General features: G+C 41.0%; 1 protein-coding gene across 1 annotated transcript in view; it reads right to left on the bottom strand.

The window, feature by feature from the left end:
- Positions 1-26,696, bottom strand: part of GALNTL6 (polypeptide N-acetylgalactosaminyltransferase like 6) — a 1,828,331-nt gene that overhangs the window by 325,610 nt on the left and 1,476,025 nt on the right. Inside the window, exon 6 of the mRNA XM_040419898.1 lies at positions 17,730-17,847. Coding sequence (XP_040275832.1) covers positions 17,730-17,847 — 118 coding nt within the window. The remainder of the gene's footprint in view (positions 1-17,729; positions 17,848-26,696) is intronic.

Here is a 26,696-nt window from a genome sequence, read left to right as displayed (position 1 = left end):
TCCCGTTTTCGGGTGGTCAGTTTGGGACAGGAGGGTGCCAATATATTTTTCAAAGTGTGAGCGCGACGAAACGTGATATTAGGTTTACTCGGGATGATTTTACCGATAACTGGATCTTAGTGGAGAATGGACCAATGCTTTTGTAGAATCACTTTTACAGAATTATGAAGAGAATTGTACCTGGTAAAAAAGTTCAACTGTATGTCTCATGATTCAGTTTAAGGGGTAGTCGTACATGGTTTTAGACAGTCTGTCTGGCTTTCTTTCAAGACTCGAGACCTAGAGTCTCGTATAAGTTCTTTTGGATACCCCTTGTCCCTGAATCTGTTTTGAAGTATTCCTAACTGGTTGGCTAGGGTCTTATTGTCTGAGCAGTTCCTCCGAACCCTTCTCATCTGTCCGTAGGGGATTTTTTTTTTCCATTTGTGTAAGTGACAGCTGCTAAAGTCCAAATAACTATTAGCATCCACTTCTTTAAAATGTGTGCTTGTCGTAATTCGGCCCTCATGTGTCTGGATGCGGCGATCAAGAAAGACTATGGAATTTGGATCCGAATGGGCTGTAAAGGAAAAATTCCAGTCATTATGATTTAATTTTTGGATAAGTGTTGTCAGAGAGGATGGTCCCCCTTTCCAAATGAAGATCATGTCGTCAATAAATATTTTGTAAAAGATGACATCATCATGTTCAAGGAGGCCTTCTTTACTCTCAAACGCCCCCATAAACAGGTTGGCGTATTAAGGGGCGAATTTAGTCCCCATAGCTGTTCCGCACTTTTGAAGGTAGAACTCACCCTCATAATGGAAATAGTTGTGTGTTAGTATGTATCGAATAGAATCTAGAATGAAAGCATTCTGGCAGATGGGTAAAAAGAAGTCCTCATCCAGAAAGTTTCCAACTGCCCCTAAACCTAGGTGATGTTGGATATTACTGTATAAAGCTGATACATCAAGTGTGACCCATAAAAACCCTGGTTGCCAAGTGACATCTTGAAGAAGTGTAATCAGATGGCTCAAATCCCTTAAATAAGAGGGTAGATGTTTTACATATTTCTGTAAGAAATGATCTACGCATGCTGATAAATTCGAGGTTAATGAGTCTATTACAGAAATAATTGGGCGGCCCGGGGACGTCTATGGGAATTTGGAGATTTTTGGCAGGAAATAGAAGTAAGGGGTGGATGGAAAAGCCATCTTGAGAATATGGGTTTCTTTCTTTGTAAATATCTTCTGTGCAGAACCTCCATCCATCAGGATGGCTAAAGTTTTTTTTAAATCATCAATTAGGTCCCCCCGAAGTTTTATATAATATTTTTCATCAGACAGGATTCTCAGTGCTTCCTTATTGTAGGCACTGGAGTCCAAGATGATAATCCCCCCTCCCTTGTCCGCATTCTTAATTACTATTTCTTTATTGGCTTTCAGAGAGGAGATGGCATCAACTTGTGCTTTAGCAAGGTTTCATTGTGGTCTTACCCCTGCCTGGTTTGCAGGGGACTGGACTGAAAAATTGGGTGATTTTTAGATTTAGCTGTGGGCGTATGTTTTGAAAAAAGTTAGACTGGTCTACTGAAGGGTTAACCAGGTTCGGTAATAGCAACTGGATAATTGATAAGACTTGTCTGGATCTAATTGGGATGCCAGCTGAGGAGGACAGATGATTTAGTGAGGATTGCTCTGCCAGGTTTACTTTGAGGTCCTTAAATAATAGAAACCACCCATAAATGAAACTAAACCCATAAAATTACTCAAAACAGGTTTTACAAACTATGTTAACCCTTTAGGTGTTCCACAAGAATTAAAGGAAAATGGAGGTGAAATTTACAATTTTCAGTTTTTGTCCAGAATTTTAATTTTAATCCAATTTTTCCTATAACACAGCAAGGATTAACAGCAAAATGAACCTCAATATTTATTACCCTGATTCTGCAGTTTACAGAAACACTCCATTTATGTTCGTAAACTTCTGTATGGCACACTGCATGGTTCAGAAGGAAAGGAGCAACAAATGTTTTTTGGAGAGCAGAATTTGCTGGAACGGCTTTTGGGTGTTGTGTCATCACCCCTACAGTAGAAACCCCGCAAAAGTGACTCCATTTTGGAAACTACACCCCTCAAATAACTCATTGAGGGGTTTACTGACCACTTTTACTTCTAATATTTTAATAATTAGAAACATATGGCTGTGAAAATGAAAAATAATTTTTTACAAGGAAAAGTCACCAAAAAGCCAAAATTTTTCACTTTATCAAGGAATAACAGGAGAAAATGCACCCTATACTTTGTTTTCCATATTCTCATGTATACGTAAACATCCCATAAGTGGTTGTAAACTGCTGTATGGGAATACAGCAGAATTCAAAAGCAAAGGATTAGCATCTGCACTTTCTAACATGGAATTTGCTAAATAGATTTTATGGGTCATAACTTTTTTATTTTTTTGTTGTTGACTGAGCTGTGTGGGGGTTAATTTTTTGCAGGATGGGCTGTAGTTTTTAATGGTACAATTTTTGGGTACATTTGACTTTTTTATGAGGTGAAGTGGGCTAATATTGCAGTTCTGCCAGTGTTTTTTTATTTTTTATTTTTTATGGGGTTCTCCATGTGCTATACTTGATAAGATGATTGTATTTTGTGGGTTGATACGAATCTGGAGATGCCACATTTATACTGTTTTATTCATGTTGTACTATTTTTATATCATAAAATCACTTTTTTTTTAAATCACCAAATCGAAGATCCATATCTTTTTGATTTTTCCATCAATGTAGCTGCGTAAGGGCTTGTTTTTTTGCAGGATGGTCTGTAATTTTTACTGGTACAATTTTGGGGCCTACATGGCTTTTTGAGCACTTATTATTCAATTTTTTAGGAGGCAAAGCGGGCAAAAATTTCATTTCTCTTAGTGTTTTTTATTTTTATTTTCTATGGGGTTCTCCCTGTGGTATATTTGGTAAGCTAATTTAATTCTGTGGGTGTATGAAGTTATGGCGACACCTAATTTGTATATATATTTTTTATCATATTCTACCACTTTAATAAAAAGTGATTTTATGATATAAAAGTGGTAGAATATGAAAAAAAAAACTATACAAATTTGGTGTCGCCATAACCTCATCAACCCACAGAATTAAATTATCTTACCAAATATACCACGTGGAGAACCCCATAGAAAATAAAAATAAAAAACACTGAGAGAAATGAAATTTTTGCCCGCTTTGCCTCCTAAAAAATTGAATAATAAGTGCTCAAAAAGCCATGTAGGCCCCAAAATTGTACCAGTAAAAATTACAGACCATCCTGCAAAAAAACAAGCCCTTACGCAGCTACATTGAAGGAAAAATCAAAAAGATATGGATCTTCGAATTTGGTGATTTATTAAAAAGTGATTTTATGATATAAAACATTTCTTTTGTATCACCAAAATCTAAGACCCATAACTTTTTTATTTTTCTGTCAACATAGTTGTATGAGGGCTTATTTTTAGCGGGATGGGCTGTAGTTTTTATTGGTATCATTTTTGGGATGCATATGACTTTCTGATCACTTTTAATTAAATATTTTTGGGAGGTGAGGCAAAAAAAAAAGCAATTCTGCCATTGTTTTTTATTTTTATTTTTTACAGTGTTCACCACGCCAATTGGTACCATGATTATTTTATAGATCAGGTCATTACGAACGCGGAAATACCAATTATATGTAGTTTATTTTTTTATTTTTTTATCTTTTATAAATGAGCAAATGTGGGAAAAGGCAATTTATTTAATTTTTATTTCCTTTTTTATTTTTTTACTTTTTTTATTTATTTTTTATTTTCACACTTTTTTTTTTTTTAATCAAGTCCCACTTACACTGATAGATGGCAACACTGGACGCCTTTGCAAGGCATCCATTGCCATGGCAACCATGGGGCTGCTGCCATCGCAGGGCGGCAGCCCGATGGTTGAGAGAGAGCCCCCTCCCTCTATTAACCCAATTAATGCCGCTAACCGCGGCATCTAAGGGGCTACAGCAGAGTGTCAGAATACAGCTGACACTCGCTTCTGATGGTGGCGGCTCAGGCATAGAGCCGCCGCCATCAAATACAGAAGGGGGACCACATAAGAGGGCACAGATGAGGGCTAGGTAGGGGACACAGATGGGCAGGGGCACAGATGGGGCAGAGGACATGGATGGTGGCAGGCAGGCACAGTTGCTGACACAGACAGCATGCGGGCAGAAAATTTGGAGGCAGAGCTCACAGAGGGGGGGGACAGATCGTGGCAGGGGGCACAGATCGGGGTGCACATATTGGGGGCACACAGCAGCCAGTGCCTGATTTTAGCCTCTGATCTGCAGAGTGCAGATCTAAGCCTGAAACCGTCACTTTTCCACTGCAGCGATCCTATTGGTTAGTCTGCAGAGACTAACCAATCAAAGTGATCTCCGGTAAGGGACCTCTTTAATTGGTCCCTTGCCGGCATTACTGGACTCTGCACTGTCCCTGACAGCAGCAGAGCAGGGCAGCAGCTTTGATCCAAGCGCTTTGAAGCGCTTTGATTAAAGAGCTGTCATAATGATTATATACGTGCAATCTGCCGGATAGGACGTATATAGCCAAATGACAGTCATGAAGGGGTTAAACAGGACCTGCAACATATGCACTCCAGACTGGAGACCTTAGAAGTGGCACAAACGTCAGTCATAGAATTTAACACTAAAGTGGCTCACAATTTAGATAACTTCCGGGCCCAAGTAAATCACTTATTCTCCTTGATAGAGGACCATGAAAATCGCTGCCACAGGAATAATCTAGACTTAAAGGCCTACCCGAAGCTGTAACCCCGGACATGCTGATTTCCGTCCTTACCTCCATCTTTACTGAACTGCTGGGTCAGGAGCTGGGCAATCTTGACATGGACCAAGCTCACAGAGCGATTCGCCCTTTGTCTAAGCAACATGAGGCTACGAGGGACGTCATCTGGAGACTGGTAAACTACCAGACAAAGGAAAAAATCCTGCCAGCCTCTCATTCCGCTACCCCTATTCTGTATGAGGGCTCCACCATCACTATCTATCAGGATTTATCCCCTATAACGCTCCGCAAAAGGAACCACCTGAGACCTCTGCTGGACATTCTCAGGAGCTAGAAAATCCCTTACCGCTGGATGTACCCATTTGGGTTGCTGATCAACTCTTCTGGTCGTAAGCTGGTGGGTCGGGCTGTGGCTGACTTGCAGCAGGTATGTGATGCCCTGGAAATAGAGGCTTTGGACATCACCAATTGGAACATAGCCCAAAACATTGCCTCTCTTCCCTCACTCCCAATGGTCACACCCTGGATGCCGGTGACATCCGCTAAACAACAGCGCCTGAAAACCACCGCTTGCAAGATGACCCCGAGGAAACTGCAACCGACACTGGAGGGCCCTATGGAAGACACCTGAGTTCTATACTCATCCTTCTTTCTTGAACTGCCCATATGGAGGTCTTACAACTCCATTATTATTGTAGGCCCGGTGGAGTGGCTATAGGCTGTGTGAATGTTAAGTTCCTCTCCTCACAACCGACTGACTGGGTCCAAAGTTACCTTTCTTTCTATTCTAACAGTTTTTTTCTCATATACTATATTTAGGAGACTCCTCTCACTGACAAATATGTTCTGAGGATTGCTACACTGTTCTTTTTTCATGTTTACCCTGTCTGTACCACTCCCTCCCCACCTTCCTCCCTGTCAGCAGGAAATGGTCCTCTGTAATAAAGATGGTAGGGCCCATTTTTGGGATACCCGCCCTCGACACTATCTCCCAACGCTATGAGACCTTCTCTAATTGTCTCCATCTTTTATCATTTTCTTTCTCTTTTTTCTGGTATCACTATGCTTAATACTACAGTATGTAATTTTAATGTGAAAGGACTGAATGCACCGGCAAAGAGGAGCCAAATCTGCAAGTTTCTAAACAAGCATAAGGTAGGAACAGCTTTACTACAAGAAACCACCTTAGTTACAATCAGTGGTTTTATAGTACATCCCCCCCCCCGCTCTGATTCAAAAGGAGTTAGTATAGCCATACATAAGAAGCTCCCCTTTGCCTTGCGTTCATCCCAAATTGACCCAGATGGGAGACATATTTTTCTCAAGAGGGATATAGGCTGTCAGGTGTTTACCTTGGGAAGCATATATGCCCAAATGTCTTCCAGATTGGTTACAAAAGATACTGCTTTAATTTAGAGAATTTGCCGAGGGATGTATTGTTTTGGGAGGTGATCTGAATGTGACAGTAGACCCGGTACTAGATTCATCTAGCTCATCTACATCCATATCCAGATCGGCTCTGAATAAGTTGCGGACTTCTCTGGCGGATTCAGCTTTAGTAGATGTCTGGCGAACAATGCACCATGGAGACAGGGACTACTCCTTCTTTTCCCATCTTCACCAGTCCTACCATCTACCTGATTAACTATTTGTCCCATACCATCAATTACATCTATGCCAAACTTCAGAGATTGGAAACATTATCTTATCTGACCATGCCCTGGTCTTTCTGAACTTTAATTTACAGGGCCATCCCAAAACAGCCTATATGTGGCATATGAATTGCACCCTATTGAGTTCTGAAAAACACACGTGAAGCAAATAAAGGGAGATACTTCAAGCTGAATTACTCCCCATGGGTTTCCAGATGCTTGCTTTAGGAGGCTCATAAACCTGTTATCAGGGGTCATTTCATTGCTCTAGGAGCCCACATTAACAAAGTCAGACAACAGGCCATCCTGGACCTCGAGGGGAGGATTGCACAACTAGAGGCATCCCATAAACACCAGCTATCTCCTAATGTGCTTGAGCAATTAACTCAAGCACGTTCGGAGTTAAAGAACATAATGTAAAGACTGCCAAATTATTCCTCACCCTTCAGTTTAAGTATTATGCCATGGGAACAAGGACTCCAAACTCCTGCTGGTGCAAATTAAGAAGAGGAGGGTCTGCTGCTATATCCCCGTGATTAAAACCCCCACTGCACATCTACTGCACACTACTGAACACATAGCCTGGCAGTTCAGTAACTACTATAGTGAACTATATAACCTCAGGGCTCCGACCACACAGGCAGATACAGACAAACCCAGAGACTCAATCGACGCCTGGCTCTGCTCTCTCTCTCATTGCCCTCTATCATAGGTTAGCAAGCTGTGCTCTTAGCTAAACCTTTCACCCTGACCGAGCTGGAGGTGGCCCTGAAGGAATCTCCAGTTAACAAATCACCTGGCCCTGATGGGCTGCAGATTCCATACTACAAGTCCTTCAGGGCTATCCTACCTCATTTATTAGAAGTGTGCAAAGCAGCTCTGGAAGGCTCACCTCTCTGAGCACAGATGTTATCAGCACACATAACCATAATTCCAAAGGAACATAAAGACTTCACCCAAAGTGAAAACTATAGGCCCATATCTTTATTGAACAACAATTTAAAACTATTTGCTAAACTCCTTGCCAATAGGCAGAAACCATTCCTTCCATCCCTAATCTCCCTAGAACAGGCAGGGTTTATCCTAGTTAAAAGGGGTTTTGGAACCGCGCTGCTAGAGACTATGTCTCCCGGTCATCAGTGAATGAAAAAGGGTGTCAGCCCCTCTCCTCAATACCCGCCGGATCCAGTCCTCCCCAGACCTCTTTCACTGCAGGGTTGAAAGGAAATAGGCAGAATAGTGAAGCACCCTTTACACTTTTTTAATATAAGGTTTTATTCTACTCACAAAAGTTCGTAGACAAAAGGCATAAAATCAGTATCAGTCGTCACATTCCTGCCCGACCCGGGTTTCGCTACCTTGCTTCTTCAGGGGCGATAACTGCCTTTTGTCTACGAACTTTTGTGAGTAGAATAAAACCTTATATTAAAAAAGTGTAAAGGGTGCTTCACTATTCTGCCTATTTCCTTTCAACCCTGCAGTGAAAGAGGTCTGGGGAGGACTGGATCCGGCGGGTATTGAGGAGAGGGGCTGACACCCTTTTTCATTCACTGATGACCGGGAGACATAGTCTCTAGCAGCGCGGTTCCAAAACCCCTTTTAACTTGTCTATATCAGTGTGAACGACCTACCACACTACTTCGGGACCTGCAGCAGCGCAAGTAACTTGTCCGTGTTGAGACACAGGACTGACTTTCTGTCTTTGTATTTTGATTTGTATTAGAGGGTTTATCCTAGGAAGGGAATGTAAGATAAACACATCTCGCCTCCTTCGTTTACTCCAATATGCGAAACAATCTTCCACTCCTCTGGTTCTTCTCAGTACAGATGGGGAGAAGGCATTTGATCGGGTGGACTGGTTATTCATGTCTATGGCCCTCCACCGCTTTGGTATCCCATCACATTTTATCACAGCAATTATGTCTATGTAAGACTCCTCCAGGGCTCAAGTCTGAGTCAATTGTACACTTTCCCCCCTCATTTCTCCTGTTTGTTCTAACATTAGAAACAGTTTTACAAGCTATCCATCAGGATGAGAGGATAACAGGGCTCACCTTAGGGAATACACACCACCAATTGGCTGTTTTTGCTGATGATGTTTTCCTATTCCTCACTAACCCATCATTGGCATTCCCTGCAGTAATATCCATCTTAGATTATTTGGGCTTTTTATCCAATGTCCCAAGTCCTGAATGTATCCTTGCCTACTCCAACGGCTCTTATGCCCCAACATTCAACTCCCTTTCAGTGGACGTCTCAATCTATAAAATACTTGGGAATCCAAAAAAACCTGAAGTATCTGCACTTTATAGGGCCAACTACCAGGATCTTCCTAAACGGATTAAGACTAGCCTGCAACCTGGGATATACCCTATGTTCCCTGGTGTGGGCGGAGAGCGCTCTTAAAAACTGTCATTCTCCCTAAAGAATTGTATATTATGCAAGTTCTACCCATTCCCATCCCCAAGACATTCTTCCAAAAATTAAGAACTGTTTCTTCCTTCCTTTGGAAGAAGCTCAGACCCAAGCTAGCTCATAAGTTTCTACTCCAACATGTGCTGAGAGGAGGGGTGGGCCTTCTAGATTTTAAATCCTACTACAAAGCGATAAACGGGACCAGATGCTTGGATTGGTTATGAGCTTCAAATGAGAGACTGGATATATAGGCTGAAAACGCTATGAGCCCCATACCACTTAGGTCTGCACTGTTGTATAACATCATTTATACATCGTAAAATAAATAATTTACTTACTAAAAATACCCTGAGATATTGGCATGAATGGGGACAGAGAAATATTGGCATCTAACCCTTTGAATCTTACTCAGGTAGCTGACTCCCTCTTAGACTCCCTGCAGACTTTTAGGGACACTGTCCCAACTGAAGCCCTGAATATACACCTCCCCTTGTTAGATTTTTGCCTCCAAGGGTCCTTGCCTAATGCTTCCGAACTACATGTCCACCCTCTGTTGGGGGGTCTCTCCATCTTCTATATTCAGCACCTTATCTGCTACATCAGACCATTTATATCTACTTTGGTCATCCCCACCGAACACTCCCAATTTGAGAAATTGGCCTTAGATAGAACCCGCTAAAAAGATCTCAACGCTTTATTCTCTACTATTACCCAAGATTATTCTATCCGAATATTGGTTTATACCTACATAGGTGGGAGAATTATTACAAGGTTCTGACAAGATGGCATTACACACCTGACAGACTTGACACCCTCTTCCCGGGTGTTGACCACATGTGCTGGAGATGTGGGAGGAAGGGGGCTCCAATATATATATTTGGTGGCAGTGTCCCAAAATCAAAGAATTTTGGGCTTCAGTATGTGCGCAGTTATCTTTACTATGTGACACCTCCCCTCGAATTTGCCTTCTAGGTCTCATGACGGAAGTGCAAACTCCCTCTAATGCTAAATCTTTAGTTCAAATGCTGCTGGGAGCGGCTCGGATTTTAGTGTCTAGTCATTGGAAACAAACTGAGACCCCCTCGATCTCCCATTGGCAAAACAGAGGGGACCAACTATACTGTTCGAGCAATTGGTCCATAGAGAGCTACATACACCGAATAAACCAAGTGTGCATGTTGGAAGATGTAATTTTAACACGGCTGGAGTGACGGAGGTTAGCCATCACAGGAATAGTCCATCAATATAAAATTAATGGTAATCCAACTTTTGGCACCTGATTAAGGAGGCCATAGCCCACCTTCATTATTTATCAGGTACAGATCCGTACAGTACGTTTTGCAGCAGTTGGGGCTTTTATCAGCTCTGTGCAGCTTTGTTCCACTGAAGTGAACAGGACTAAGCAGCAACTCCAGGTAAGGCCAACACAAAGGTGCCTGTTAAACACTACACCTGCTAGAGCACCATGATTCCTTCAGTCAATTGATCTCTGGGGTGCAGGATGTTGAACCTCCAAAGATAAGGTAATAATGACCTTAGGACAGGCTATCAATATCAAAATCCCAGAAAACCCTTTTGGTGCAGCTGTATTAAATCTCAAATTTTAAGACTTCACAGGACACCACAGATTTTATCATACCATTTCCTGTGAGAAAGGGAGACAGTCACTCAGTACATTTTTCACAAAATACAAACATATTTGTTACAGAAATAAGTATTGGCAACACCACATGTCATGATCCATACAATCATTGAAGTAAGGACGCTGCTTCAGGATTGGAACAGTTTTTGTTACATTTTGCTATTTTTAAAATATGAAAAAGCTTTTTCTTTGTGTCAAAATCACACTTGTATCTTTTTTTTTTTTTTTAAGAGAAAGCTGCGTGAGGGCACCATAGCATATGATTAGTGATGAGCAGCAGGGGCAATATTTAAATTCGCAATATTTCGTGAAAATTTTATAGAATATTAGCTATAAATTTGCGAATTCGAGATTATTTTCTTGATCGCGAAAAATCGGCAATGCAATATTCGCGTAATGCGTGCGAAATACAGGCGTGGGTCATTATAGCTAAATTTTCCAAGCTGCTAGAAGTTTCCTGAGACTGGAGAAAATGGTTGGCACGGCAGAACATTAGAATAGCTTTATATGCAGATAGAGTGCTTCAATATATTCGCAGTTGCGAAATCGCCATTAAAAATGTGAATATTTTGGCGCAATACGTGCAACTTCAAATTTTACCAGGTCTGACTACTTATTAGTGATTGGTGAACTAAGTATTGTTGTGAACTTGTGACATCACAGCACTATGTATGTATGTACAGTACAGACCAAAAGTTTGGACACACCTTCTCATTCAAAGAGTTTTCTTTATTTTCATGACTATGAAGGCATCAAAACTATGAATTAACACATGTGGAATTATATACATAACAAACAAGTGTGAAACAACTGAAAATATGTCATATTCTAGGTTCTTCAAAGTAGCCACCTTTTGCTTTGATTACTGCTTTGCACACTCTTGGCATTCTCTTGATGAGCTTCAAGAGGTAGTCACCTGAAATAGTTTTCACTTCACAGGTGTGCCCTGTATGTAGCATGTATTTACGGACAGCAAAACCTTTCAGCTACACTATATCACAATCTAACCTACACTGACTATCTCCCACTAACTATCTGTATTATACACTCACCTAAAGAATTATTAGGAACACCATACTAATACGGTGTTGGACCCCCTTTTGCCTTCAGAACTGCCTTAATTCTACGTGGCATTGATTCAACAAGGTGCTGATAGCATTCTTTATAAATGTTGGCCCATATTGATAGGATAGCATCTTGCAGTTGATGGAGATTTGAGGGATGCACATCCAGGGCACGAAGCTCCCGTTCCACCACATCCCAAAGATGCTCTATTGGGTTGAGATCTAGAAACCAATTTGAAATGATTCGAGCTTTGTGACATGGTGCATTATCCTGCTGGAAGTAGCCATCAGAGGATGGATACATGTTCTCATTCTGTTTACGCCAAATTTGGACTCTACCATTTGAATGTCTCAACAGAAATCGAGACTCATCAGACCAGGCAACATTTTTCCAGTCTTCCACAGTCCAATTTTGGTGAGCTCGTATAAATTGTAGCCTCTTTTTCCTATTTGTAGTGGAGATGAGTGGTACCCGGTGGGGTCTTCTGCTGTTGTAGCCCATCCGCCTCAAGGTTGTGCATGTTGTGGCTTCACAAATGCTTTGCTGCATACCTCGGTTGTAATGAGTGGTTATTTCAGTCAACGTTGCTCTTCTATCAGCTTGAATCAGTCGGCCCATTCTCCTCTGATCTCTAGCATCCACAAGGCATTTTTGCCCACAGGACTGCCGCATACTGGATGTTTTTCCCTTTTCACACCATTCTTTGTAAACCCTAGAAATGGTTGCGCGTGAAAATCCCAGTAACTGAGCAGATTGTGAAATACTCAGACCGGCCCGTCTGGCACCAACAACCATGCCACGCTCAAAATTGCTTAAATCACCTTTCTTTCCCATTCTGACATTCAGTTTGGAGTTCAGGAGATTGTCTTGACCAGGACCACCCCCCTAAATGCATTGAAGCAACTGCCATGTGATTGGTTGACTAGATAATTGCATTAATGAGAAATAGAACAGGTGTTCCTAATAATTCTTTAGGTGAGTGTATATATAAGCACAGCAGGAAAGCACAGAGCACAGCAATAACACTGCTTTCTCTCTCAGATCTGCAAAATACTGCATACAAGGGCTGCTGGGGAGGTTCCTATATAGTAAGGGGTAGGCAACCTTCCTATTGGTTGCTAGGGATGTTGCTAAGCTCAGACAAAGAAAAACAAAACTAGAATATTCAAAATTACGAATATATATCACTATATTCTAAATATTCGCTAATTCTCAAAGTGTCAGTGCTCACGATTAATATTCGCTATTCAAATATTCACTCCCAACACTACATATGATACATCCAACCATTTGATTAGTTTATATTTGTTTTTGGTTTTTTTGGGGGGGGAGGGGGTAGGATAAATTACAATTCTTACATTGGGGATTTTTTTTTACAGAATTCATTGTACTTGATAGATAACATCATATTTGGGACATTTTTGGAGGATTACCAACTCTGTTTAGCTTTTTTATATTGTATATATGCAAATTGGCATAGAGTCATTCTTAACCCTTAATGCCCAGTGCTGTACATGTACGGCACTGGCAGGGTCTTTAAAGGTGGCGCCCGCTCCTGAGCGCTGCGTACGCCATAGCCGCAGATGACCTCCTGCTTCTTATAGCAGACACCCACGGCTCATGTCCGCAACCAGCAGTAATGTCGATCGCGGACATTTAACCACTCAGGGTCAGGATTGACCACGGCATCTGAGCGAGTGAAACACCAGAAGTGCATGCTTACGGTCATGCTCTGGCTCCCACTGTGCGACAATCGGAGGAGCCGGAGCTTGTGTGCAGCAGCCCCTGTCTTTCTGATTGACAGGAAACTTCTGCATACTATTTCCTATGGAGCCCTTCCCTGTAATAGGACTCAATAGGAAAGTAGTAAAATCATCATAGATTACAATGCAAGTGCATTGGAGTCTATAATAACAATCTAATGATTGCATGTTGTATGTCTTGATGAAGGGCTGGATTCTGTAGCCCGAAACATGTTACTACACCTTTTTCCTGTGATTTTAGTGGAGTTTATATGATGACTCATCATTGATGAGCCAATAAAGAACTATTTTTTACTCCACAAGAAGCTGGATTCTCTCTTTCAATTGGATATTCTATTAGGCCCAGTTCTGGCCTTTTTTCCATGCTTCGTTGATTAGAGTCAGAGGTGAGAGCTGCAGCCATTTCTATCATTGTTTTGAATGATTGCATGTTATACCGTATTTTCCACCCCATAAGACGCACTTTTCCCCCCCAAAAATGGGGGGGAAATGCCCCTGCGTCTTATGGGGCGAATGCTGTGATGTATGAGCGAGTGGGGAGGGACTGGGAGGAGGAGCTGGGGGGCGGCAATTGCGGCGGGGCTGGTACAGTCACTGTACTCCGGCCCCGCTACTCCAGTGCTGCACTATACAAATATAAAATGTCTCGTTTAATTAAAAGTGATTAAACATGCCCCCCCCACTTTTAATATTACCGTATACCCTAACAGCTTCTATAGAATGCAGGCAGGCAGGCTGGACGGGCAGCAGCGTAACTTCCTGATGTCACGTGCATGCGCCGTCTACTTTATGAATGAAGCAGGCGGCGCAGGCACGTGACGTCAGTGAGTGACGCGCCGGCCGCCCGGCCTGCCTGCCTGCATTGTACAGAAGCTGTTAGGGTGTACGGTAATATTAGGAGTGAGGGGGCATGTTTAATCACTTTTAATTGAATGAGACATTTTATATTTGTATACTGCAGCACTGGAGCGGTGGGGGGGGAATCTGTGGATGACAGTTTTATGGGGGACATCTGTGAATGGCGCTGTTAAGGGGTGGGGGGTCTGTGGGTGGCACTGTTATGGGCTGGGGGGTCTGTGGATGGCACTGTTATGGGCTGGGGGTCTGTGGATGGCACATATATAACAGTGCCATCCACAGATCCCCCATAACAGTGCCATCCACAGATCCCCCATAACAGTGCCATCCACAGATCCCTTATAACAGTGCCATCCACATATCCCCCATAACAGTGCCATCCACAGATCCCCCATAAGTGTCAGCCACAGATCCCCCCTAACAGTATCCTTCACAGATCCCCCCATAACAGTGTCCATCACAGATGCCCCCATAACAGTGCGTCATCCACAGATCCCCCCATAACACTGCGTCATCCATAGATCCCCCCATAACAGTGAGTCATCCACAGATCCCCCATAGCAGTACATTCCCCAGATCCCCCCATAACAGTGTCCTTCACAGATCCCCCCATAACAGTGCCATCCACCGATCCCCAGTAATAGTGCCATCCACAGACCACCATTATTTCCAAACCCACCAAAAACACACCTTTTGGTTAAAAATATTTTTTTTCTTAATTTCCTCCCCAAAAACCTAGGTGCGTCTTATGGGTCGGTGCGTCTTGTGGGGCGAAAAATACGGTAGTTCCCTATGGGAACTATAAGAAAGTGTAAAAAAAATAACCCCCCTTTTCCCAAAATAAAAATAAAAGAACTAAAAAAAATAAAAAAATAAAAATAAAAAGTGTAAAAAAAGTCATACACACCCCAGAATGGTGTCAATAAAAAGTTCAGATTGCTCCGCAAAAAATGAGCCTCGATACAGCTCCGTATACAAAATTACAAAAAAGTTATAGGGGTCAAAATAAGGCGACAATGACCGATTTTTTCACATTTTAGAATTTTTTTATCACTATCAAAACGCAAGAAAAACTATACATACCGTATATGGTATCGCCGAATTTGTACTGACCTTTAGAATAAAATTAACTGGTCAGTTTTATCGTAATTCGAACGTCGTAAAAAAAAAAAAAAAAGCTGGTGGAGTTGCTTTTCTTTTGCAATTTCACTCCATTTGGAATTTTTTTCCTGCTTCCCACTACATGATATGCAATATAAAATGGTGGCGTTGAAAAGTACAACTTGTCCTGCAGACGTATGGCCATAGCCCTCGTATGGCTATGTGAACAGAAAAATATAAAAAGTTATGTCTCTGGGAAGGCAGGGAGCGCAAAACGAAAACACACACACAAAAAAAAAACTCCAGGCCTTTAAGGCTTAATAACTTTTTGTGTTTTTTTTTTTCTTAAATATCTAAATTTTATTCAACAGTTTTTTGTTTTTTTTACAGTTTTTTTTGTTCTCTTAGGGTACTTTAACCCATTTGATCACTTGTATTTACACAACAATACTTCTGTAATTCAGAATTTAGGGATTTTGACCAAGATTTTATTACATCCTGCCAGAGGCATTCTATTTCCTCCTACCGGAGGCATGATATGATAGAAGCTGTAGCATAGCCTGTCTAGACTACCATAACAATTCCTCAGTACCCCACAGTTACATCATGGGGGTGCAAATCTGAGCACAGAAGGGACTCCCCCTCTCTCTAGTAACCACTCACATGTTGCTTCTGCTACTGACTGATATATGAGAGGTTAAACTGGTGGAGAAATCTACAATCCCAGCAGTGAGAGCAGGGTACCAACTGTATAATACATCTGGCACCTGCCATCACTGTTCTGTACTATTACATTACTTCACATTAACATTACTTGCAGGAATATAATAGTATGGCATGGGGTGTGAATGGGTTAAAGGGGTTGTCTTGATTAAAAACTTATCATCAATCTACAGGATTGTTTATAAGTGTCTGATCTTATAGATGGGCCCAATGTCAAAAGTGTAGGTCTAGTGTTTCCTGTCTGAACAGTGCAGCTGTCGAGCCAAACTGCTGGAAATAGGTGAGAGACAAACAGAAATAGAAAAGTTCCATACTCAACTTACTTTGGCAGTCCTGATCTATTCAAATGGGGACATGGCACCCCCATTCATTTGAACAGTGGGAATCAGACCCCTACTAATCAGACCCTTCTAATCCACCTGTAAATTAGTTTTTCTCGGACAACCACTTTAAAGAGAACCTGACACCACAAAATGCAATGCAATCTGTAAGCAGCATGTTATCGAGAAGAAGGATCTGAGCAGATTTATATATCGGTTTATAATTTATAAATTTAAATGGGTTGGCCATGTTTGCTATATTGATGACCAATTTTCAGCACCCCCACCCATCAGCTGTTTGAAAAGAGCTCCACATTTGTGTAGAGGTTAACTTCTTCCCCCCAATGAAGTGAATGGGACAGAGGAGCTCCAATTACACCTGCTCATTCCTGCAATGTGGATGGCGAGCAGGTAAAGCATGTTGCATTCTATTCAAACAGCTGATCGACTCTCAGCACCCCCGCCAATCTGATATTGATGACCTGTCCTGAGGATGGGTCATCAATATAGAAAACCAGCCAATCCCTTTAAATCTCTGCTCTTTCTGAAGTTAAGACCAACCCTGTGCACAATGATCAGTGACTGATGGCTATCTCTGTATTCACGCTTAAACAGAGAATGATATTAATCACTAATAACACCTTCCCCATGTACAGCTATCAATGACTAACAGCTATCTCTGTATACACATTTACACAAAGAATACGATCAATCACTGATAACACCCCCCCCCCCGAGTACAGCTATCAGTGACTGACAGCTATCTATGTATACATACTTACACAGAGAATGCTATCAATCACTGATAACACCTCCCCCATGTACAGCTATCAGTGACTGACAACTATCTCTGTATATACATTTACACGGAGAATGCTATCAATCACGGATAACACCTCCCTGCTTATAGCTATCAGTGACTGACAGCTATTCTGTATACTCACTTACACAGTAAATACTATCAATTACTAATAACACATCCACCTGTGTACAACTATCAGTGACTGACAGCTATCTATGTATACACACTTACACAGAGAATGCTATCAATCTCTGATAATACCTCTTAAGTACAACTTAAGTAAGAAAAATCAGATATTTAAATGTATAAATTGAAATTTGTACAGAATTTTTCCCATAAAACTAGAAATCAATCTGCTCAGCTCCTCCTGCTCTATAACATGCTGTCTGCAAGATTGCATTGCCTTCTGTGGTGACATGCTCTTTAAGCCCCTATCAGGCATTGCAATAGTCTAAGATACAATTATCTACATTGGAAAATTCAAGTAAAATACATTCAGAAACTGAAACATAACAAGTAAAAAATAATTTCCTTTCAGGTACTGTACTTGCTATTATTAAGATTTGAATATATTTAGATTTTTGCTGTTCTTACCTTGAATGATATTTCATACTGCTCTCCTCCCCAGATTTCTAAACCAGGATCATAGCCTCCTAATTCCCAAAACCATTTCCGATCAACTGCAAACAATCCACCAGCCATAACTGGAGATCTAAGAAGCCAAAATAAAAATGCAAGTTACTTAAATGAATTGTATTTTTAAAAAGTAAATACTGTACATTTATTTTGTCTTGTATGTGCATATACTGTGTGATAAATCATTCCATTGCCTATAATGGAGAAAATCTCCATGTGGCACCTATAAGCATTTATAGACTCTGTGATCAGTACAGCAAAACTGTATATTTGAGTATTGTATAAAAGTGATTGAGAATAAAAATTGCAATGTTAGCTACATGTTTAATATCCCAAAATATAATGGCTGCCCACAAATAGTAGATGATAAAACATATTGTAAAATGTTATTTTTATTATTAATGCAAACTAATCAGAATAAATATTAACACATTGAGGGACCTCACCAGGTATTGTGGAGCACAGTCTGCCATTCACCCTACGGCACCAAAGAATACAAATAATCTATTAATGAGACTGTCTCTCAACAAATCACCTGTATATTATTAATTCATTAAAATATTATTACAAAAATACATCAAAATATTGTGCATTAATTAATGACCCAGGTATAAATCATGCGGAGCTCACGCATAAAAAAAATAATAAATAAATAAATAAACAGATTTGTTACAACTGTGTTTTTGGACAGTAATTCATTCAATAGATATTATTGCCCATATGTAAATATTAGCATCGGCTTAATTACAGCTAGTCCCATATGTCAATTTTTTTATTGTATTGCTGCTTGATATTACATATATCTGTGCATTTATATGGTCTCTCTTGCACGTTCAATAAATAGTGCACATGTGAGGTTTAATCGTTGCACTGGCTGGCACTCTGAATCGCTGCACTGGCTGGCACTCTTAGGGTTTATAATGTACGTTCGCTGTGTCTCTAAAAGTTGTTTAGAATATATTCTCATTAAGCCAGATGGATTTTTGAGTTACTCACCACTACTGTGTTTTTTGTGAGATTCCCCACCATTCGTGCATCTCCCCGTTGGATCTCTCTTAGGCTACTTTCACACTAGCGTTCGGGGCTCCGCTTGTGAGTTCCGTTTGAAGGCTCTCACAAGCGACTCCGAACGGATCCGTCCAGCCCTAATGCATTCTGAGTGGATGCGGATCCGCTCAGAATGCATCAGTTTGGCACCGTTTGTCCTCCGCTCAGCAGGCGGACCCCTGAACGCAGCTTGCAGCGTTCGGGTGTCCGCCTGGCCGTGCGGAGGCAAACGGATCCGTCCAGACTTACAATGTAAGTCAATGGGGACGGATCCGTTTGAAGTTGACACAATATGGCTCAGTTTTCAAACGGATCCGTCCCCCATGGACTTTCAATGTAAAGTCAAAACGGATCCGTTTGCATTATCATGAACAAAAAAAAAAAAAAATTTATTTTTTTTTGTTCATGGTAATGCAAACGGATCCGTTCTGAACGGATCTAAGCGTTTGCATTATAGGTGCGGATCCGTCTGTGCAGATACTAGACGGATCCGAACCCAACGCAGGTGTGAAAGTAGCCTTAGTCGGGTCTACGTTGTTCCCAGTCGGCTTGTAATAAGCTTTGCGGCTCCACTCTCCGCCGCCTCAAAGCACAAGCGCACTACTCAAAATACTGCCAAAACGCCGTGTGTCAGCCTGATGATATTCCGATTGCATAGAAAAATAAGTCTCCACCCACACTGTCTTTCTGTCGGCATTCACCATTCATGATACGCATTTCGAAACAAACTTGTTTCTTCCTCAGTGGTATATGTTCAAATGGATATATCAAAACGATATATCCATTTGAACATATACCACTGAGGAAGAAACAAGTTTGTTTCGAAAACGCGTCTGATGAATGGTAAATGCCGACAGAAAGACAGTGTGGGCGGAGACTTATTTTTCTATACAATCGGAATATCATCAGGCTGACACACTGCGTTTTGGCAGTATTTTGAGGAGTGCGCTAGTGCTTTGAGGCGGTGGAGAGGGGAGCCGCAAAGCTTATTACAAGCCGACTGGGAACAACATAGACCCGACTAAGAGAGATCCAGCGGGGAAAGACACGAATGGTGGGGAATCCCACAGAAAACGTTGTGGTCGTGAGTAACCCAAAAATCCATCCGGCTTAATGAGAATATATTCTAAACAACATAGAGACACAGCTCATGTACATTGTAAACCCTTCCACTTATATCCAAATCAACGACGTAAGAGAGCAAGCCAGTGCAGCGATTAAACCCCACATGTACACTATTTACTGAATATAGACCATATAAATGCACGGATATACAGTACAGACCAAAAGTTTGGACACACCTTCTCATTCAAAGAGTTTTCTTTATTTTCATGACTATGAAAATTGTAGATTCACACTGAAGGCATCAAAACTATGAATTAACACATGTGGAATTATATACATAACAAACAAGTGTGAAACAACTGAAAATATGTCATATTCTAGGTTCTTCAAAGTAGCCACCTTTTGCTTTGATTACTGCTTTGCACACTCTTGGCATTCTCTTGATGAGCTTCAAGAGGTAGTCCCCTGAAATGGTTTTCACTTCACAGGTGTGCCCTTTCAGGTTTAATAAGTTGGATTTTTTGCCTTATAAATAGGGTTGGGACCATCAGTTGCGTTGAGAAGTCAGGTGGATACACAGCTGATAGTCCTACTGAATAGACTGTTAGAATTTGTATTATGGCAAGAAAAAAGCAGCTAAGTAAAGAAAAACAATTGGCCATCATTACTTTAAGAAATGAAGGTCAGTCAGTCAGCTGAAAAATTGGGAAAACTTTGAAAGTAAGGGCTATTTGACCATGAAGGAGATTGATGGGTGCTGCGCCAGATGACCTGGCCTCCACAGTCACCGGGCCTGAACCCAATCGAGATGGTTTGGGGTGAGCTGGATCGCAGAGTGAAGGCAAAAGGGCCAACAAGTGCTAAGCATCTCTGGGAACTCCTTCAAGACTGTTGGAAGACAATTTCAGGTGACTACCTCTTGAAGCTCATCAAGAGAATGCCAAGAGTGTGCAAAGCAGTAATCAAAGCAAAAGGTGGCTACTTTGAAGAACCTAGAATAGGACATATTTTCAGTTGTTTCACACTTGTTTGTTATGTATATAATTCCACATGTGTTAATTCATAGTTTTGATGCCTTCATAGTCATGAAAATAAAGAAAACTCTTTGAATGAGAAGGTGTGTCCAAACTTTTGGTCTGTACTGTATGTAATATCAAGCACCAGTACAATCAAAAAATAGACATATGAGACTAGCTGCAATTAGGCGATGCTAATATTTACATATTGACAATAATATCTATTGAAAGAAATACCGTCCAAAAACACAGTTGCAACAAATCTGTTTGGCCACTTTTTATATATTTATTTTTAGCTCCGCATGATTTATACCTGGGTCAATAATTAATGCACTATATTTTGATGCATTTTTTTTATAGTATTTTAATGAATGTTTAAACAAATGGTGAAGTAATAAAATACAGGTGATTTGTTGCGAGCCAGTCTCATTAATAAATTATTTGTAATCGGAATAAATACTTGCTTTGAAAATGATTTTATGGAACAAAGACAACAATGGCAGAATGTTAACCCTTTCATGACCAAGGGTCATTGATGCCCCAGTGTCCAGGTCAAAATTTACAAATCTGACATGCGTCACTTTATGTGGTAATAGCTTTGGAACACTTTTACTTATCCACGCCATTCTGAGATTGTTTTCTCGTGACACATTGTACTTCATGATAGTCATATATTTGAGTCAATATATTTCACCTTTATTTATGAAAAAATCCCAAATTTACCAAAAATTTTGAAAAATTCACAATTTTCAAAATTTCAATTTCTCTGCTTCTAAAACAGAAAATGATACCTAATAAAATATTTATTACTTAACATTCCCCATATGTCTACTTTATGTTGGCATCATTTTGGAAATGTCATTTTATTTTTTTAGGACGTTAAAAGGCTTAGAAGTTTAGAAGCAATTCTTAAAATTTTAAAGCAAATTTCCAAAACCACTTTTTAAGGACCAGTTCAGGTCTGAAGTCACTTTGTGGGGCCTACATAGTGGAAACCCCCATAAATGACCCCATTGTAGAAACTACACCCCTCAAGTTACTCAAAACTGATTTTACAAACTTTGTTAACCCTTTAGGCGTTCCACAAGAATTAAAGGAAAATGGAGATGAAATTTCAAAATTTCACTTTTTTGGCAGATTTTCCATTTTATTAAATTTTTTTCTTTAACACATTGAGCGTTAACAGCCAAACAAAACTCAAGATTTATTACCCTGATTCCGCGGTTTACATAAACACCCCACATGTGGACGCAAACTGCTGTACGGGCGCACGGCAGGGTGCAGAAGGAAAGGAATGCCATACGGTTTTTGGAAGGCAGATTGTGCTGGATTGGTTTTCTGAACGCCATATGTTTTTTATTTTTTTGCCGATCGTCTTGTGCAGGGGCTCGTTTTTTGCAGAAAGTGTTGAGGTTTTTATTGGTACCATTTTTGGGTACATAGGATTTTTTGATCATTCATTATTACACTTTATGAGGCAAGGTGACCCAAAAATTGGCTGTTTTGGAACAGTTTTCATTTATTTATTTTTACAGCGTTCATCTGAGGAGTTAGGTCATGTGATAGTTTTATAGAAAAGATCGTTACAGACGTGGCAATACCTAATATGTATACTTTTTCTTATTTATTTAATTTTTACACAATAATAGCATTTCTGAAACCAAAAAAATGATGTTTTAGTGTCTCTATAGTCTGAGAGCCATAGCTTTTTTATTTTTTGGGCGATTGTGTTAAATAGGGTATTATTTTTTGCGGAACGAGGTGACGGTTTGATTGGTACTATTTTGGGGTCATAAGCCTTTTTGATCGCTAGCTGTTGCACTTTTTGTGATGTAAGGTGACAAAAATAGCTTTTTTGGCACAGTTTTTTTAATTTTATTTTTATGGTGTTTATCGGACGGGGTCTATCATGTGATATATTTATAGAGACGGTTGTTACGGACGTGGTGACACCTAATATGTGTAATATGCGGTTCGGGAAGTCTTCCACCCATCTGCAAGACATCCAAAAATGGCCAGGAAACTTTGCATGCACTTCAGCAACTTGTAACACCACAAAGCACACCCTACTTGAGCTGCAGCAGCAGAACGGCATAGGCTGATATGCAACGTTTCCACCCGTTAGAATTCCACTCTTGATATGTTGGACTGACTGTACAAACAGAGAAAGGCCATAAGTGATTTCTTGATGATCCAAGCGGACAGGAGTACTCCCCTGTGTAAGTTTGATGTCAGCCAATGGCAACTCAAGCGTGACACCTGCCGATTGCTCAGGCCCTTTGAGGAGGCCATGTTATTTGTTAGTCGCCAGGACTATGAGATAAACAACGTCATTCCACTGATTCAGAGCCTGGAACAGATGCTGGTAAATCTGGCTGGTCAGGGGACTGGAGACGTGGAGCCTAGATCTCACGGCCACATGAGCCCTGTGGGGGCTGAACTGGAGGTGGAGGAGGAAGACATTGGAGAACAAGCAATGTGTAGCGAAATGGGTAGTTTTGCAACACAGGTGAAAGAAGAGGAGGAGCAGGAGCAGCCAGAGGAGGAAGAGGACCCAGACACACCGTAGCAGTATGCAGTGGAGGTGGAGGCAGGGAGTCCTTCCGAATCACTTGCACAATTGGCCCGATGCATGCTCACTTGCTTGCAAAGTGATAGCTGAATTGTCTTCATTCGGCAGAGGGAGAAGAAGAACTCTCCTGTCCACCCAAATTGTGGAGAGACTGACCTTTGTCAAAATGAATCAGGCGTGGATGAGCCAGGATTTCCACCCCCCAATGGCTGATGCATCAGACTAGATCATCTAATCTGCCAAACCAACACTTTGACAAAAGAGACCTGTTTCTTCTGGCTACCTGCCTCAGCTACTATTCTAGTGCTGTCACCCGCCTAATGCCACACATCTGATGCCAAGTGCTCCTTCTTTCACCCACCATCTTCAGTGGGTACTGGTATTGCCACCCTATGTCACCTTGCCACTCTGTGGCCTCCTGATGCTGCTGCCACCTCCACACTATGTCACCTTACCACTCTGTAGCCTCCTCATGTTGCTGCCACCTCCACACTATGTCACCTTGCCACTCTGTGGCCTCTTCATGCTGCTGCCACCTCCACATTATGTCACCTTGCCATTCTGTGGCTATCTTATGCTGCTGCCACCTCCACACTCTGTCATTGTGCCACTCTGTGGCCTCCTGATGCTGCCGCCATCTCCAGACTCTGTCATTCGGCCACTCTGTGGTCTCCTTATGCTGCTTCCATCTCACCACTCTCATAGGGCCACTCTGTGGACTTCTCATGCTGTTCCCACCCTCCCCACTTCATAACTGGGCCACTATTTTGCCTTTTTTGGCTTGGCTGACAATATCATTTATTTTGACCCTTCTGATCTGTCAGAAGGAAGTAAAAATAAGACGCACAACGGATCCTCTCTTTGTAGCAGCTGTAAGGCCTGTATGGTCCGATCAGAATTGGCTTATGATTTGGTAGCCAAAAGCCAGTGTGGGTACAAAACACAGAACACATGCAAATATTCCATTTACGTGTCATCTCTTTTTTGGATCCACTCCTGTTTTTTTGGCATTAGCAATACTGATGGATTAGTGACCAAATGCTGACCGAGTGAAAGCAGATGCTCCACAGACAGGATCCGTTTATTATGGGTTTTTGTTCTGATGGATCAGAGGAAGGGCATAATAATCAGTGACATCAACACAAACTTACTGCTGACACCCTCTCCACTCTGTGGATCTACTTGTATAAGTGTTTAATAGAACAGGTTCTGTAGACATCTATGTGGAATCATCTGATGACGATATAAAAAGAGTGTCTTCTTGGCGCTAACATCGACCTGTAACGCTGAGTTTATACTTGAGTTATGTGGTCAGTTTTGGCCCCGTGACTGCCCAAATAAGTGAATTGTGCAGTAATTCTAAGAGCGACGCCTGTCATCTGCATGTCATACTGACTCACAGTATTATTTCACTACCAAAGCAGACTCCCTATGCGTGTTACTGCAAGGCAGTGTTCTACACCACTATAAAGGCTCTCTGCAGCCAGGAAATTGACGTTTTTTAATGATATATATTTTATTTTATTTTTTTCCAGATCAAACCAAATTTTTGTGGAAAAATTGGGCGAACCGGCGAATCAGATTTTTTAAAAATTCGCTCATCTCTAGTGTTAATCAATGAGCTATCATGCAAAGAAACCAACAAATAGGAATTCTACTTAAACTTTAGACATTAATGCAAATTTTCTCTTCACTATGCAGCTTATTTTAACTAGATTAGCAATCCTCAAAATGTTTCATCCCAGTGAAATTTATTAAAAAGTTGAAATTATGGTTTGCTTGCCAAGTTGCCAACAATTCGATTCAGCACTGACTGAATAGCAGCATAATTTCTATGGAAATGTCAAGTGGCATTTTGAGAATGGCATGTCACACAAACAAGAACGAGGCAATGAAAAGTCAGTCTGACATGTCATTTACCTACCATAGCAATGCTGTTTAATAACCTTCACATCTATGCTTTTTCCTTTTGTTCTTGCACCAATTAGTTTATTGCCATTCCAGGTTTGGGACAGCTAAGCAGATGATCAATAAATGAAACACAGTAGAAAAAAAAATTCTTCCTGTGATATGACTTCTAGTCAATTGATCACCAGCACAGAGGACAAGCATGGTATCAGTGGTTTGTCTGGTTGTACGCCAACTGTACTGGCTCCACTTTAAATGAGACATGCACAATCATATTTGGATGATATTCTGATCTTGGTGACATTATCTGTCAACTTTAAAATAGTTATTGGGATAAAACTGATGAGGAGCAGCGCATAGACAAGAATGAAGGGAAACAACACGTGCAGTCTTACAGAACATCAAATGTCTTCAAGTTGCGTCTGTGTTTCATGTTCTACTGTCAGCATGCTCCAGTTTTAATGTGAAAATGCCACCACTAAGAACACATAGGACAGATGGTAACTTAAAGGCTTACTGTATAGGGTTCCACAATATGGAAATTACTAAACAACCTTATTAATTCAATTATTATATACTGTACATTACATATAAAAAGGCACCATTTGATGCAGATTTTTGTGAATAAGTCCTTATCAGTTTCGCACACTATTTTCATAGTATTTTTTGTCTTACAAAACAGTTCTTTCAGTTCTCAAACAAAATAGCACTGGGATTTTGGTGTGGGCACTGAACCTTGTTCTTTTTAAGCTATTGATTTGTCTCTTCGTTGTGCTACTGAAAAATAGACCATCTACTAAAAATTGCAAGTCTCTTGCAAACCACACAACACTTATCATTTATAGGTGCATCTCAATAAATTAGAACATCATTGAGAAGTTATGTTATGCCACTGACTGGCTATACCCTGGAGGGGCGTGACTAACTAACTTCCTGGTCTTCTAGAGCCTCTCATGTGAGGATAGTCTTGTTCCATTAGGGTAGTCACCAGGTACCACTCCTGAACAGTCCTCGGGTCAGTGGCAGCTGATACTGGAGCAAAGCACCAAGGGGAAAGACATGGTTAGGAATTCTAGAGTCAAGTCAGGCAGTGATCAAGCAAAGTCCGTAATCAAAGTCCAATGTCAGGGGCAGGCGGCAATCAAGCAAAGTCTGTTGAATCGAGAAGCAGGGTCCGGTATACAGTAAAGCAGAAACTTCCAAAACACCTTCACACAAGAAACTAGACAAGCTAGTGACCAAGATTACACAGGTGCCTTCCTGGGGCAGGAAGTGCCTTTAAATACTTTCTGTAACCCAGCCATAGGCTGGGGAGAT

The sequence above is a fragment of the Bufo bufo genome, chromosome 2, assembly GCF_905171765.1.
Source record: "Bufo bufo chromosome 2, aBufBuf1.1, whole genome shotgun sequence".
Taxonomy (NCBI): Eukaryota; Metazoa; Chordata; class Amphibia; order Anura; family Bufonidae; genus Bufo; species Bufo bufo.
Note: the sequence above shows the minus strand (reverse complement) of the source record. Positions and strands in the feature narration are given on the sequence as shown.